Source organism: Hyla sarda, chromosome 3 (genome assembly GCF_029499605.1).
Source record: "Hyla sarda isolate aHylSar1 chromosome 3, aHylSar1.hap1, whole genome shotgun sequence".
Classification (NCBI taxonomy): Eukaryota; Metazoa; Chordata; class Amphibia; order Anura; family Hylidae; genus Hyla; species Hyla sarda.
Window position 1 is genome coordinate 281,404,694 of NC_079191.1, and position 16,380 is coordinate 281,421,073.

The window sequence follows — 16,380 nt, forward strand, 5'->3', positions numbered from 1 at the left end:
TCTTGATATTAGAGGAACCAAGCTCTATAACACATCCAGAAAGTAATTGATGCTAAGTGCAGCAGCCATTCTAGCAATGAAATTCATAATTTTATTACAGAATACGGAATTCGTCATTGGAGCTATAGCATGCAAACTTGTCTTAAAATTACAAGAGTTCTCTTAGAATTGGTCATCAACATATTTGATTTCTTTTTTTTTTTTCTTTTTTTTATACAGGTCTAGAAGATGCAGTTCACAGCACTCCTGTTGTTGATGATAAATCAGCACTTTATTCGGGGGTCCATAAGAAACCACAGTGTAGAGATAAATCACTAGAGAAAATACATCAAGAAGATTGTCCACTTTCTGTGTCTCCTTCATCTGGAAGCTTTGACACAATGAATGTTAATAGAAAACTAGTAAAGACACTGAGCAAAACAGAAGGTCGGGGTCTTATCAAGCCACCCAAGAAAATTGGAACTTTTTTTTCATATCCCGAAGATGAAAAATCCCAAAAGGTTTCCCGTTCTATGACAGAACGAGAATTAAGGAAAAGCCTTGGCTCCTTAAGCCATGGGGTAAGTACAGAAAGTGTTTGCTTTTATGATAGAAACAGGCACAAACATCACCTTTTGGTTTCTCTGGAGGAGGTGCAAAATATCAGGAAGCAGATAAGATTGAAGAAGCTTGATTCTAATTACTCGTGCGCTAGAGCTTTTCTCAGCCAGCGACCAGCTAGGAAAGCAACATCTTCTCCAGTCTGTGACCAGCAAATATTCCGCCAGCGGACTAAAGGAGGCAGCAGTGTCTTCGCAAACAGAAGGCCAAGGGGCCGCACGGTCAGCGAGTTCAACATAACCTATGTCGTTGAGAGGAGTTTATACAGTCATTTGAACTTAACTCACCTTGTTCGACCTGTCAGTGACAGAACCCTTAGCAAGGCTGAGAAGCGGTGTCTACTAGAAGAAGAGGAAGAGGCGGAAAGAAAATGGGCTGCCACTGTGGACCGCTGTACTAAACGGGTTCTCTTAAGAATCCATCAAAAGTCTGTGAGTCTAAACGTCGCCTTGGTGTTTGCTTTCCACCTCCTACTGAGCTGCAGTCAGTGATGACTTTACATAACCCTTCCCACATATGAGCTTCACTTTAGATGTGCACATTTTTCCACATGAGATAGATGCCAAAAGAAAGATCACCCTCCAATATTTATTTCCATTAATGAGCTGTGAACATTTCTTGAGCATGGATAGTGTCCCCTGCAAAGACGTTTTTGTTTTTCACATAATGTCCCTCTAGAGAAGATAAAACATTGCCTTACTGGGCATGAAGTAAATGTAGTATAAACTAGATATCTGTATTCTAGATAAATCCATCAAGAGTTGTTTGTGTTCTCACATATTGGTTATAGCGATGTATAATTACACAACTTCTCTACTGGTTAGACAATAAACAAGCTTGACAAATCCCATCTCAGGGAAAGATGCCTCAAGGCGTGCGCATTTAGCTCTACTGCATGACAGTGACTCCACTATTTCTATAAAGATTTGATTTTACTGCTTGGCTCCGACATACTCCTACTTGTAATTGCTATGCCATTTAGCATATTACAGCTTCAAATACTCCATTAGACTCTACTTAACACAATAAAGATAATTTTTACAATGTCTTAGAATTTTTCTTTTTATACAACCAGCTCATAGGAAGTAAGGAGGAATTCAGCTCAATTAGTAGAATGAAATACATCACCGACTGCAGCCTTTGGGACAAGTAGAAAGTTCATATTCTGTGGAAGTGGTCATCCCTTGTGCCATTATGATTTCAGGCTACACAGCATGCATATGGTTGTGTTCATGTCATATACCTATTATTTTACAAAGATTCTAGATTTTAATTGCATGAGCCCACCATCTTCTCCGATCATTTCATTGCCTGCTTCACTTGCAAGAGAAGCCAGCACTGGATTCTATTCCTATTTTCTCTGGATATGCATTTACGATTTCATGTTATTGTTCTACAAACTACACTAAGCTCAAGTATCAGTGTAATGGAAAATAAGGACTTGCTCACACTATGATTCAGTGTCATGTATAATTTTGGCATCATATCAAAATGGGATTACTTTATATATGTGTATTTGATCTGGCAAGGCCCCATCAACTTTGGCCCATACATTTTGGTAATTTGCTGCTTACTAAACATATACATGTGGAAAATTCCCAAAATAGTCACTGACAAAGATTAAAGTGTGTGGGACTCGTGTCCGTACGTACACATATACATTGGCATCCCATTTTGACAAGATGCTGACATATATTAATTACAGGCAAATTGTGATGTAAACAAGCCCTAACAGATACTTTTATTACATACTGTAATAGTTTTCCTTCTAGTCTGAGCAGTTTTATCTTGCCTTCCTAAATTTACCCTTGATGTATGTTCTCTTACATCAAGGGACAATGCAGTAAAAGTTCATGTTCATACTGCATGAATGGCTTTTGTCTCATGTCTATGTTGGGAAAAGGGACAGAGAGGCTGTGAAGGTAGCATTGTAGTGGTATTTTTCACCCGTATTTTGTTATGAGATTCATTTAACAGGGTTGACCATTGTAGAAACAATTTTTTTTACAGTAATGTCCCAGCCTGTCTAAGAAAATAATGTAAACTTTAACTCAACTTTCTCCGCTCCCTTGTAGCCTCTGATATCAGGACACCTAGTTTCCTACCAGTCTTTGCTGCCAGCCTTCTTCATGAAGCCATCCAGAGCTGTAGACATGACATCACAGCGCCTCTCAGCTAATCACTGGTGGCAGCGGTCTCTCGTCTCAGCCAGTGATTGGTGAGCAAGACACTCAGTTTTCCCAGCTGTAAACACTACGTCCTGCAGTTTTGAGGAAGCCAGTGACAGCGGCTGTGGACAGAACACCCTGATACCGGTGCAGTGAGGGACAATCCCATTTCAGCAAATTTCATTTTATAAGCTTCCTTGTAAAAAAAAAAAAAACATAAAGATATAAACATATAGATCTTAAATGTAGTCTACAATACACTTTTGTATTGCTTGGGATCCATATGATGCAGGTATACAAGCCCAACTTCCAGCCAAGTTCCCCCCATATGAAGTAGCTGCCCAAATCTGTTTATCTCCCTAGTGTGCTTCCAGACCTTTGTTTTTTTAAAACCTGTAAAAGTCTGTTTCCTCCAGCTGCCTTGTGTGTTTTCTTTTTACAGAAATGTCTCTAGTGTTGTATGGAAGGCTGAAGGGTCTTGTTTTTCTGCGCACATGGACAAAAGGCCAGCTAATTTGTCCATTTCCTGTGCAAATAGCTACATTCAAATGACACATGGTGTACAGGAAAAGGCAAGAATTGAAAGGGCCATGTGATTTAGGAAGAATAGAGTTCTCAGTGTGTGTGACACTATATATATTTATATATAATCTTTTTCCTCCACCAAAGCAGTTTTGCAAAGTAAATCATGTCATATATTTCCCATATAGCTTAGTGCTAGCAGTGTGCTGCGGTTATCCTCGTGTGTGTGTGTGTATATATATATATATATATATATATATATATACCCTTGAATCACCTTTGCCAGCAATTACAGCCTCCAGTCTTCTTGGGTATGATGCCACAAGGCATCTTTCCAGAGATGTTCGGCTAGGTTCAAGTCACAGAATTGTGGAAGTTTAAACCTTGGGCCTAGTCTGAGGTTTAGAGCACTGTGGATGAGGTTTTCTTTTAGAACATCTTTGTTCTTTATTCAATTCAGCTTTCTCACAAATCTGACCAGTCCCCCCTGATCATGGCTTAGTTGTTGGTCTGTTATACATTGTCAGCTCTGAGATCATATATATATATAGACAGGGATGTGTCTTTCCTAATCCTGTCCAATCACCTGAATTTACCACAGTGATATAGAAACATCTCAAAGATGATCAAGAGAAATGGGAGCTAAATTTCAAGTATTGTAGCAAAGGGTCTGAATATATTTCTGTCCATGCAAAGTTATGGTCTTTCCTTTTTAATTAATGTGCAACATTTTCTAAAATCCTGTTTTTAACTCATGGTATACTAAATGAAGAAACATGGGGGGGCGACTTTATTATTATTATTATTTTTATTATATGTTTATATAATGTTAAAAAAGGGAAAGTGTCTTAAAACTTTCCAAATACTGTAAGGTTGCTAGTAGATATGCTGCCTAACAACACAATATTTTTTAATAGGGCAGCATTTCTCTTACAACCAGTTTGTCTTATTACTTATTACATCAGTTTAAGGCAGAATTGGCACTTAACTTGGCACACAGAAGGGACAAGGAGGCTTGGAAAGAATTCAGACCCAACTTTACACCTCATTTACTGCTTTTCACATCACACTTAGTCGTAACATATAGCATATGTAGCTGTATGTCATATAGTTGCATATGTCACCCATTGACCCATTGTATATTGTGCAGTGTCTTATTTATTTTATATTTTTTATGTTCCTCTTGCACTGTAAAACCTAGCTGACCACACTTTTATACATTGAACATGGCAACATATTCTGCCCAAACATATGACAAAAATACCCCTGACCTGTACTTTGAGGACATTTCTCACTGTATATGTGAACATGTGCCACAAAAATGTTGTGAACATAATCTAACCGTAGATTATGTTCACAACATAACTTGGAAATTAGTCTTATATGCTTACAATTGTATAAAGGGATTTAGAGTGCATTAACAAAGATAGCTATGGGTAAGATCTATCTGTAGGGAAAGCATTCAGTATGTTATACATTTATTTTATGAACAATGATTTTATATGGGAATACAGAGTAAAATGAGTCATCTGAATTACAATCCACGCATACCTCTTGTATTATGTCTAGCACTGGAGTAGCCAAATTGTTTAAAAAAAATTGCTTTCTGTACATGATCTGTTGTTCTGGTTGGATGGGAACCCATATCGACATGCTTTAGTCACTTATCTCAAGAATGCTGTTGTGCCGACATGGAGAATAAGATACTTACTGGGTTCCCAAAACATCTCAATAACTAATATATGTAAAAAAAGAAAAGTTCTAGTTATGAAAAAAAAATCTACTTTTATGGTAGGGTCAGCCTTAATAAATAAAACTTTAGAGTAGCAGAAATAGCTATGGTTCATGTGGGTATTTTTTTCCTAGAAACAAATTTCTATTAAAATTTTGAAATCCTTAAAAAACAAGGAAAAAAATCTACTTCTATGATCATTTTGTTAATGTTGATTTTAGGAACGACAGTGGTGGAACTGTACCTTACAACAATGTATTCTTCCCTAGAAATAACTTTTCCAGTAGTGGTAATCTAGCCACATAAAATGCCATACATGAAAGAGGCATGATACTGTACAGTATTTATGGTCTCATAGATTTCTATGGGAAAAACACCCAACTGCACTACAGCCATGTCTTTAAGATCTTAAAGCAGATATCCAGTGGTGAAAAACGTATCCCCTATCCTAACTCTATGGCAGAGCCGGAGCACGGCCTTCGGCAATCTCCGGCTCTGCCATAGAGTTTTATTGAGGGGGCGTGTCGGCCGCCGCTTCTTGTTGTGGTCAACACGCGCTATCTGGCCAGCGAGCCGGGGCACCGTACAGAAGATCGCGGGGGGCCCCAGTGGTTTGACCCCCTCGATCTGAAACCACTGGACTACCCCTTTAACCCAAGGTTTTCCTTGGCAAATGTACCTTTTTCAAAGCCCATACATTGAAGTTTGGCCATAAAACTAGCTAAATTTACAGTGGGACAAAAAAAGTATTTAGTCAGTCACCAATTGTGCAAGTTCTCCCACTTACAAAGATGAGAGAGGCCTGTAATTTTCATCATAGGTATACCTCAACTATGAGAGACATAATGAGAAAAAAAATCCATAAAATCACATTGTCTGATTTTTAAAGAATTTATTTGTAAATTATGGTGAAAAATAAGTACACTGCTCAAAAAAATAAAGGGAACACTAAAATAACACATCCTAGATCTGAATGAATGAACTAATCGTATAAAATACTTTCATCTTTACATAGTTGAATGTGCTGACAACAAAATCACACAGGAATTATCAATGGAAATCAAATTTATCAACCCATGGAGGTCTGGATATGGAGTCACACTCAAAATCAAAGTGGAAAACCACACTAAAGGCTGATCCAACTCTGATGTAATGTCCTTAACCCCTTAAGGACTCTGCGTTTTTCCATTTTTGCATTTTCATTTGTTTTTCACCTTCTAAAAATCATAATGCTTTCAATTTTGCACATAAAATTCCATATGATGGCTTATTTTTTGCGGCACCAATTCTACTTTGCAGTGACATTAGTTATTTTACCCAAAAATCCACAGCGAAACGAAAATAAAATTCATTGTGCGACAAAATTGAAGACAAAATGTCATTTTGTAACTTTTGGGGGCTTCCCTACTTATATAGTTTGGATATTGTCGTACTTTGGAAAAAAATCATAACTACATGCAGGAAAATTTATATGTTAAAAATTCTCATCTTCTAACCCTTATAACTTTTTTAATTTTTCCGCATACGGGCCGGTATGCGGACTAATTTTTTGCTCCGTGTTCTAAAGTTTGTATTGGTACCATTTTTGTATTGATCGGACTTTTTGATCGCTTTTTATACATTTTTTTCATGATATAAAAAGTGACCAAAAAAATACGCTGTTTTGGACTTTGGAATTTTTTTGCGCGTACGCCATTGACCGTGTGATTTAATTAATGATATATTTTTATAGTTCGGACATTTCCGTACGCGGCGATACCACATATATTTATTTTTATTCACAGTTTTTTTTATGGGAAAAAGGGGGTGATTCAAACTTTTATTAGGGAAGGGGTTAAATGACCTTTAACTTTTTTTTTCACTTTTGTTTTTTCCAATGCTATAGCTCACATAGGGACCTATAGCACTGCACACACTGATCTCTAATGCTGATCCCTGGAAAGCCATAGCTTTGCATGGATCAGTGAGATAGGGGCTCGATTGCTCAAGCCTGTAGCTCAGGCTTGGAGCAATTAATCCTCGATCGGATGTCGCGGAGACAGGTAAGGAGACCTCCGCTTGCGTCCTAGCTGATCGGAACATCGCGATTTTCGCAATGTCCCGATCAGCCCGACTGAGCTGCCGGGAAGCGTTTACTTTCACTTTCAGATGCGGCGGTCAACTTTGATCGCCGCGTCTGAAGGGTTAATAGCGCGCGGCACAACGATTGGTGCCGCGCGCTATGAATAGCAGCCGGGACCGACCCGGTGTGATGCAGGATCACGGCGTGACCCCGTTTTAAATTCCGAGACCGAGCTCAGGGCGTACAGGTACGCCCTGAGTCCTTAAGAGGTTAAAACAAGTCAAAATGAGGCTCAGTAGTTTGTATGGCCTCCACGTGCCCGTATGACCTCCCTACAACACCTGGGCATGCTCCTGATGATGTGGCCAACTCCTGGACAGTCTGTGGTGCAATGAGGCATTGGTGGATGGAGCGAGAGATTTGCTCAATCGGATTCAGGTCTGGGGAAAAGGCGGGTCAGTCCATAGCATCAATGCCTTCCTCTTACAGGAACTGCTGACACACTCAAGCCACATGAGGTCTAGCATGGTCTTGCATTAGGAGGAACCCAGGGCCAACCGCACCAGCATATGGTCTCACAAGGGGTCTGAGGATGTTATGTCGGTACCTAATGGCAATCGGGCTACCTCTGGCAAGCACATGGAGGGCTGTGCGGTCCCCCAAAGAAATGCCACCCCACACCATTACTGACCCACCTCCAAACCGGTTATGCTGGAGGATGTTGCAGACAGCAGAACATTCTCCGCGACTTCTCGAGACTCTGTCACGTCTGTCACATGTGCTCAGTGTGAACCTGCTTTCATCTATGAAGAGCACAGGGTGCCAGTGGTGAATTAGCCAATCTTGGTGTTCTCTGGCAAATGCCAAATGTCCTGCACGGTGTTAGGCTGTAAGCACAATCCCCACCTGTGGATGTCGGGCCCTCATACCACCCTCATGAAGTCTGTTTCTGACCATTTGAGTGGACACATGCACATTTGTGGCCTGCTGGAGGTCATTTTGCAGGGCTCTGGCAGTGCTCCTCCTTGCACAAAGGCAGAAGTAGCGGTCCTGCTGCTGGGTTTTTGGCCTCCTCCATGTCTCCTGATGTACTGGCCTGTCTCCAGGTAGCGCCTCCATGCTCTGGACACTACGCTGACAGACACAGTAAGCCTTCTTGCCACAGCTCGCATTGATGTGCCATCCTGGATGAGCTGCACTACTTGAGCCACATGCTACCACTAGAATGAAAGCACCGCTAGCATTCAAAAGTGACAAAACATCAGCCAGTAAGCATAGGAACTGAGAAGTGGTGACCTGCAGAATCACTCCTTTAGTGGGGGTGTCTTGCTAATTGCCTATAATTTTCACCTGTTGTCTGTTCCATTTGCACAACAGCACGTGAAATTGATTGTCAATCAGTGTTGCTTCCTGAGTGGACAGTGTTATTTCACAGAAGTGTAATTGACTTGGAGTTCCATTGTGTTGTTTAAGTGTTCCCTTTATTTTTTGGAGCAGTGTATTTGGTCAGTAACAAAATTTTATCTCAATACTTTGTTATATACCCTTTGTTGGCAACGACAGAGGTCAAACGTTTTCTGTAAACCTTCACAAGGTTTTCACATACTGTTGCTGCTATTTTGGCCCATTCCTCCATGCAGATCTCCTCTAGAGCAGTGATGTTTTGGAGCAATCGCAGGGCAACAAGGACTTTCAACTCCTTCCAAAGGTTTTCTATTGGGTTGAGATCTGGAGATTGGCTAGGCCACTCCAGGACCCTAAAATTCTTCTTACGAAGCCACTCCTTCGTTGCCCAGTCACGTTTCATCTTCAATGCCCTTGCTGATGGAAGGAGGTTTTCACTCAAAATTTCATGATAGATGGCCCCATTCATTCTTTCCTTTACACAGATCAGCCGTCCTGGTCATTTAGCAGAAAAAACAGCCCCAAAGCATGATGTTTCCACCCCCATGCTTCACAGTAGGTTTGGTGTTCTTTGGATGCAACTCAGCATTCTTTCTCCTCCAAACACGAGGAGTTGACTTTTTACCAAAAAGTTCTACTTTGGTTTCATCTGACCATATGACATTCTCCCAATACTCTTCTGGATCATCCAAATGCTCTCTAGCAAACTTCAGGCTGGTCCGGACATGTACTGGCTTAAGCAGGGGACACATCTGGCACTGCTTGATGGTGGCGTAGTGTGTTACTGATGGTAGCCTTTGTTATTCTGGTCCCAGCTCTCTGCAGATCATTCACTAGGTTACCCCCCCCCCATTTTGGATCTCACACCACGGGGTGAGATCTTGCATGGAGCCCCAGATCAAGGGAGATTATCAGTGGTCTAGCATTAAGAAATTAACTTTTCAGGGGATGTCATCAAATTCTTCTCACAAATATTCTTGTGGCCTGCTTTTGGCATCTCTCATTTGATAAATCGCTATGGGAAATATTCTGTATTTATAGCTATACCTCCTTTATAGCTATATTTTTTTCTGTGAGTTGAGATATTTTTCTTGATTGCCATTTGAACCCATCACCTGATTCATGCTGCCTAAACCATGGGCAGCATGAAAATAGAGAAATGGCACTTAAAGGGGTACTCCTGTGTAAAACATATATATATATATATATATATATATAAATAAATAAAAAAATTTAATCAACTGGTGCCAGAAAATTAAACAGATTTGTAAATTACTTCAATAAAAAAATCTCAATCCTTCCAGTACTCATTAGCTGCTGAATACTACAGAGGAAATGGTTTTCTTTTTGGAACATCGAGCTCTCTGCTGACATCATGACCACAGTGCTCTCTGCTGACATCTCTGTCCATTTTAAGAACTTTCCAGAGTAAGAGAAAATCCCCATAGCAAACATATGCTGCTCTGGACAGTTCCTAAAATGGACAGAGATGTCAGCAGAGAGCACTGTGGTCATGATGTCAGCAGAGAGCTCTGTGTTCCAAAAAGAAAACCATTTCCTTTGTAGCATACAGACCCTAAAAAGTACTGGAAAGATTAAGATTTTTTAATAGAAGTAATTTACAAATCTGTTTAACTTTCTGATTTAAAAACCAGTTGATTTAAAAAAAAAAAAAAAAAAAAGTTTTTTACGGGAATACCCCTTTAAGGCTAGAGGGTGGGTAGTGGGTGTGAGTTTTTTAAATTATGGTTTCTCTGAGTGTTTCAGAGTAAATTATATTGTCTCGGCATTCTGGCATTCTTCTGCCTGCGTCTGTTCCATGCTGCCTGTGGTTTAAGCAGCATGAAACGTGACAAGTTCTCTTTAATTTTTGTTTATGGAGCATGGGTAAGCCAACCTTTATAACTATCTTGTTTGACCTTTTTTTTCTTAGTGGCTGGTGTGATTATTATTTATTTTTGTGTAAAGTCTAGATCAAGAGTATATATATATGTGTGTGTGTATAATGCAGCTCTTTTTGGGATTTTGTGCAAATTCAACATACTCTAAGCCGTTAAAAGAAGTGGGGAAGAACTTTCTGGCAGTGTGTGTTAGTGAACAATGGGCCATATGGTTAGCATACATTAGCACATCCTTTAGAAAATCTTGATTTTATTGAGAGATGGGCATGCAGGCTTTGAAGTTTACAAATAATGACATCTCTAACCATCAATATATGGAAAGTGGTTTCTCAGCATTTAAACCAAAAGTCCCGGAGAAAAAACTCATTTAAAAGCTTGTGATATACACAAATACCATTTGTGGGCATGAATCACTGTGGTGTAACATCAAATACTTCAACATTTTAATTTCCTGGTTTCCATTGCTGCATCTGTTTTGTGCACAATTGACTTTGTATCTGTGATTAAGTGTATTCTTATTTATCTCTGTTTTTTCCATTTTTCTCTTCCTGTTTTCGTTTATTCACAGAGGACCTGCAGCTTTGGTGGGTTTGACTTAAACAATCGCTTACTACATGTTGGAAATAACACGGATTCTCTGGTGAGTTCTTTATAAGCTTTTATTTAAAATCTGATATGTCTTATGTGATAGATTTTATAGGAATATTAGTATAAGATACTTATAGTGTTCTATAAATATTATGTTTATTTTTGTGATATTATTAATGTTAATTGCAAAGAACGATTACTACTACTTGTAAATGTTCTTTTTAGTATACCTTTTAGGACTCTCTTTGCCCTGCTTATAATTGCTTGACCACACTGGTTAGATAAAATGTATTAGATATTAGAAATTTGATAATACTAAAATGGAAATTCATCCTGCAGTTCCACAGCAGTACAGATCTCACTTAAAGAGTAACTAATCTTTTTTTATTATTGTTATTATTATGTTTATTATTTTTATCTATATAAGAAAGGACTAACATATTCCGCTATCCTTTACAATTCATGGGCTACATGTGCATTCAAATGTAGGCAGAGTAAAAAATATCTAGTACTTCAAACATTGGTAGTGAAAGTTGTGCATATAAGAGCTGTGAGGAATGGGGTGGTAAAAGTTCTTGTTCTGTACAATAGTGCATTCACCTTTTGGAAAGAATTGCGAGATACTAAATATTCTCTGGAAATAATGTAAATGTTCTCTAGGACTCGCTCTACCTGACAGTCAGATTCGTTTCCAATTGCCACAGTTTTATGTGTGCATAAAAAACAAATCTTTTCATGAGGCTGCATGAGCCAGTCATCCATCCAGTGTCTGTATGTACAGATGTGAAGTACATGGAATATGAAGTATACTGTTGCATAAAGGTCCTGCGGAGCAATGTTGAGAGGGTAGTAAACTGAAGAGGTGGATTAAGAAGTGTAAAAGACCTGCCTGGAAAGGGAACACAAAGAAAATGTGGATGTTGGAAATGAATCTGTCTAGTGTGGTTCATTCCAGAAAACTGGTGCAAAACTGGTGGAGTTTTTTGAGGACGGGAGAAAGAGGTTTGGTTTATGGAGGATGTTAGTCTTAATTTGAGTGCCCAGGTAGGCTGGTAAATGGAGATGATGCATAAAATATAGGAAACTGCAGCACTATGGAGAAATTTTTTGGGTGACCGTGATATGTTTGTTATATTCTGTAGAGGATGGGCAACCAGTGCAGTGACTGGTAAAGGGAATGGGCATCGGTGTGGAGGCTGGTGGGAAAGATGAGAGAATGTAAGGGAGGGTTTGGAGAGGGGAAGACCTATTACAAATGAGTTATAGTAATCTTGACAAGAAAGATTCAGAGAGTTGTGTCCACAGTAAGAAAAGGTTATATTCTGAAGGCAAAGCTTTTGTAGTGCAGATTGCAGAAGCATGCAAGTAATTGATAATATGGAGTGTAGGACAGATCTGCGTCAAACAAAGCCCCAAGACAATAGGCATACTACCTAGAAGTTATGGTGGTACTGTACGCTGGAAGTATTCGAATATAAAAGGTTTTGTTAGATCAGTAGAAAGACTTTAAGTCCTGTTTTTGAAAGATTCAGTTCCAGATAGAGGACATAAGGGGGATAGCAGAAAGACTCTAGTGCTTTATAGTAGTGCATGTCTTGATGTCAGAGTAGGAGCTATATCACTGGGAGTCATCAGTGCAAAAAAAAAAAAGCTTCTTACTCCACTCATCATTCTTTTTTTATTCTATCTCCTGCACTGGTCAAATTCCTTCTACCCTGCTATACACCCACCCACTTCAGCATAGCCATGTGCCCCCCTGGAGACATGTGACTTATGATATATGGTCTCTGACCACATGATAGCTGGGAAAGGTCAAAGACAACAGTGAAATAAAATGACTTGTACTACAACACTTCCGGGTGTGGGTCCTGTGCACTGAAATAGTAAAAGCATATTACACAGTATTATAACTTTGCATCATTGGCTCAAAGGCTGAAGAAAAAATACTGCAATACACCTTTAGGTCCCAACCAGTCTATGAGCTGTTTAATATTAGTGTTATGTATTTCCACAAAGATGTTCAATCCCCCCCATAACAAGATTTTCTGGAATACTCTTAAAACCTAGATTATGTTTCTGTATGTATCTTCCACAAATGCTTGCTGTCTACATGAGGCCTTCTGAGAATCTGAGTTTGACCTGATTTACTCTTACAGGAGAAAGATGGAGAGTTTATATACAAAGAAGTCATCAAATCCCCCCCCACACCAAGGATTTCACTTGGTAAAAAAGTCAGGTCTGTCAAGGAAACCATGAGGAAGAGGATGTCCAAGAAATACACAAGTTCTGTGTCAGAGCAGGTCAGTAGGAAATTTACATTCCTTTCCTGCAAATAGTTTATTGAATGTAAGCTTCTTTAGAAAACAGAAACAATGCTTTGAATTCTGGAGCCCAGCTGTGTCTTAGAGAAACCAGGCTTCCACGTACAGCGTCTGTATGTCATAATGACTGATACATTACTGTGTACTGCCTCCAGCTTCTCATCGCTCCTTCTCCAGTACAGTGCTAAAGCGAGAATTTACTTATTTCATTTTAACCGCTTTTCATCCAGATCCAACTCATGTAACTGGCAGTGGGGCATTGAGGCTGGGGTTTCTTCGATTTAGTTAAAAAACATTACAACCTGATAGGGGTTAAAATAACAAACTACAGCATACTTACCTCACCTACTCCAGTGCCAGCACTGCTGTCCAAAACAATGATCCTGATTACTTACCCTGATGGCATACTATCCCAGCTCTGCTGTTGGTATTCTGTACACACTGCAGGATAAGTAACCAATGGCTACAGCAGACTGGAGCACCAGTTCTGCCTTAACAGGTGGTATTTTTTTTTTATACTGTTTTTTTAAATTGTCTGTCTTGTTACAATGGCCCCTGTTATGTGGTGCACTGAATTTGGCAGTTCGTACTTACCAAAAGTGGTCCATGGAGGTACAATTTGGTGAAATGACAAGGTTATGTGCATAAAGGAACTACTGTACTACAAATTGCTAAAAAAAAAAATTTGAAACTTTGATCGTAAGGTCAGTACACGCTACGTATCACAGCTTGCTGTATAGCTATAGTCAGCCCATGTTGACCCCTGTCCACCACCAGAAGCACTTAAAGTTGCTTAAAAGCACCTCAACCAGGCAATGAGGCCCAGCAGAAGAAGTACCTGGGAAGAATGACCGAGGAGCCGCTCATGTGTGCATACTGTGTAACTGAACCCGGAGCTGGATCGGATGTGGCCGGTCTGAGGACGAGAGCAGAGAAGAAGGGCAACGAGTACATCATCAACGGACAGAAGATGTGGATCACCAACGGAGGCAAAGCCAACTGGTACTTCCTATTGGCTCGCACAAATCCCGACCCTAAGGCTCCAACTGGAAAAGCTTTTACTGGGTTTATTGTAGAGGCAGATAGTCCTGGAGTACAAATTGGGAGAAAGGAGATGAACATGGGTCAGCGGTGCTCGGACACCAGGGGGATCGTGTTTGAAGACGTCCGTGTTCCTGCTGAAAACGTCCTAATTGGAGAAGGAGCCGGTTTTAAAATTGCCATGGGGGCGTTTGATAAGACCCGGCCACCGGTGGCAGCCGGAGCTGTGGGATTAGCTCAGAGGGCGCTGGATGAAGCCACAAAGTATTCTCTGGAGAGGAAAACCTTCGGAAAAGTCCTGGCTGAGCATCAAGCAGTGTCCTTCTTATTGGCCGAGATGGCGATGAAAGTGGAGCTGTCCCGCTTGGCGTATCAAAGGGCAGCCTGGGAGGTGGACTCGGGCAGAAGGAACACCTACTACGCCTCCATTGCCAAGGCATACGCCGGAGATATCGCCAATCAGGTGGCTTCAGACGCTGTTCAGATATTTGGAGGAAACGGATTTAACAGTGATTATCCTGTGGAGAAGCTCATGAGGGATGCAAAAATCTACCAGATCTATGAAGGTACAGCCCAGATCCAGAGACTCATCATTTCTCGGGAACATTTCGGCAAGTACAAGGATTGAAGTATTCACTCAGGACCGAACGTCTTCCTTCACCCTCGGCCTTAATGACAAGTTTGGCGTCTGCGCTGCAGGAGTTTCGTTACTTTGTATCACTGCACTGTAGGACTGGCTGCAGATTGGCGGCTTCTTGATTGCGTCCAGCTTGCTCTTCTGAGTGTTGCTGTGTAAGAGGGGGCGTGAAAGAGGAGTTACAAAAACTGTGATTATCTGTTGTGCGGAGTGAATCTGTGGAGTGGGTGCGACTGCCTATAGTCTACATTCATATTTTGGGTAAGTTTTTCTCTTTTGCACATAGTGGGATAACTGTTAGAGTTTAAACACCCTTTTTCATTTTTTTTTTTTTTTTTTCTCTGTTCCACCTCTAGGGGGAGGAGGAGTAGATTGGGCACAGGTGTATAAATCTTAGCTTGGGACTCTTATTGAGAGCTTGCTCTTCTGAGTGTTGCTGTGTAAGAGGGGGCGTGAAAGAGGAGTTACAAAAACAGGAGTTTGAAAGCAGGAGGTTGAGATCGCTGTGAGTGTTCATTTCTGAACCCACAAGGTCTACAAAAAATTTTAAGTGTCATTTTGACTGTCTGTTTTTTCCTATACATTTGTGAAATCCCCATAACTAGATGGCCTCCATGTTGGAAAATGCAGTCCAATGTACATCCTGTTCAATGTATGCAATCCTTGAACAACAGTTTGAGGGTGCATATTGTTGTGCGAGATGTGTGCTAGTTGTCCGTTTGGAAGCCCAGATCCTGGATCTAGAGGGGCGACTGGCAACAATGAGAAGCATTAACAACATGGAGAGGAGTCTCGTGCTCACTGAGCAGGCACTCTCGGGAATAGAGGTGGGGGAGGACAGTGGGACAGAGTTGCAGGACAGTCAGGCAGTTAGCTGGGTTACAGTTAGAAAGAGGGGTAGGGGAAAAAGTGTCAGGGAGGCTAGTCCTGAACTGGCACACCCCAACAAGTTTGCCCGCTTGGCAGATGAGGGGGATGCCATTACAGAGCTAGCAGAACTGCAGCAGGATACCGCCTCTGACCGCCAGGGGGGTGTCTGCTCCAGTAAGGAGGGAGGGAGGAGTACAGGGCAGGCCAGACAGGTACTAGTGGTGGGGGACTCAATTATTAGGGGGACAGACAGGGCAATCTGTCACAAAGACCGGGATCGCCGAACAGTGTGTTGTCTGCCTGGCGCACGAGTTCGGCACATCGCGGATCGGGTTGACAGGTTGCTGGGCGGGGCTGGAGAGGACCCAGCAGTCATGGTACATATTGGCACCAATGACAAAGTAAGAGGTAGGTGGAGTGTCCTTAAAAATGATTTCAGGGACTTAGGCCGCAAGCTTAAGGCAAGGACCTCCAAGGTAGTATTTTCTGAAATACTACCAGTACCACGAGCCACACCAGAGAGGCAGCGGGAGA

At 40.9% G+C, this 16,380-nt stretch overlaps 2 protein-coding genes across 7 annotated transcripts in view; both read left to right on the forward strand.

Annotated features, from left to right (window-relative positions):
- The window catches only part of SASH1 (SAM and SH3 domain containing 1), a 200,434-nt gene that overhangs the window by 137,869 nt on the left and 46,185 nt on the right, over nt 1-16,380 (forward strand). For 5 of the 6 annotated variants that reach the window (XM_056566754.1, XM_056566756.1, XM_056566755.1 and 2 more), the window contains 3 exons: nt 220-1,031; nt 10,958-11,029; nt 13,134-13,277. In XM_056566754.1, the coding sequence (XP_056422729.1) occupies nt 220-1,031; nt 10,958-11,029; nt 13,134-13,277 (1,028 nt within the window). The remainder of the gene's footprint in view (nt 1-219; nt 1,032-10,957; nt 11,030-13,133; nt 13,278-16,380) is intronic. The other variant, XM_056566757.1, reaches the window with a different exon arrangement.
- Nucleotides 14,114-15,125, forward strand: LOC130362381 (medium-chain specific acyl-CoA dehydrogenase, mitochondrial). The gene has a single exon (XM_056566760.1). The coding sequence runs from the start codon at nt 14,146-14,148 to the stop codon at nt 14,965-14,967; it is 822 nt and encodes a 273-aa protein (XP_056422735.1). The 5' UTR covers nt 14,114-14,145; the 3' UTR covers nt 14,968-15,125.

Coding starts and splice junctions, on each gene's coding strand:
- LOC130362381 (XM_056566760.1), top strand. CDS start 14,146: ATGACCGAGGAGCCGCTCATGTGTGCATACTGTGTAACTGAACCCGGA.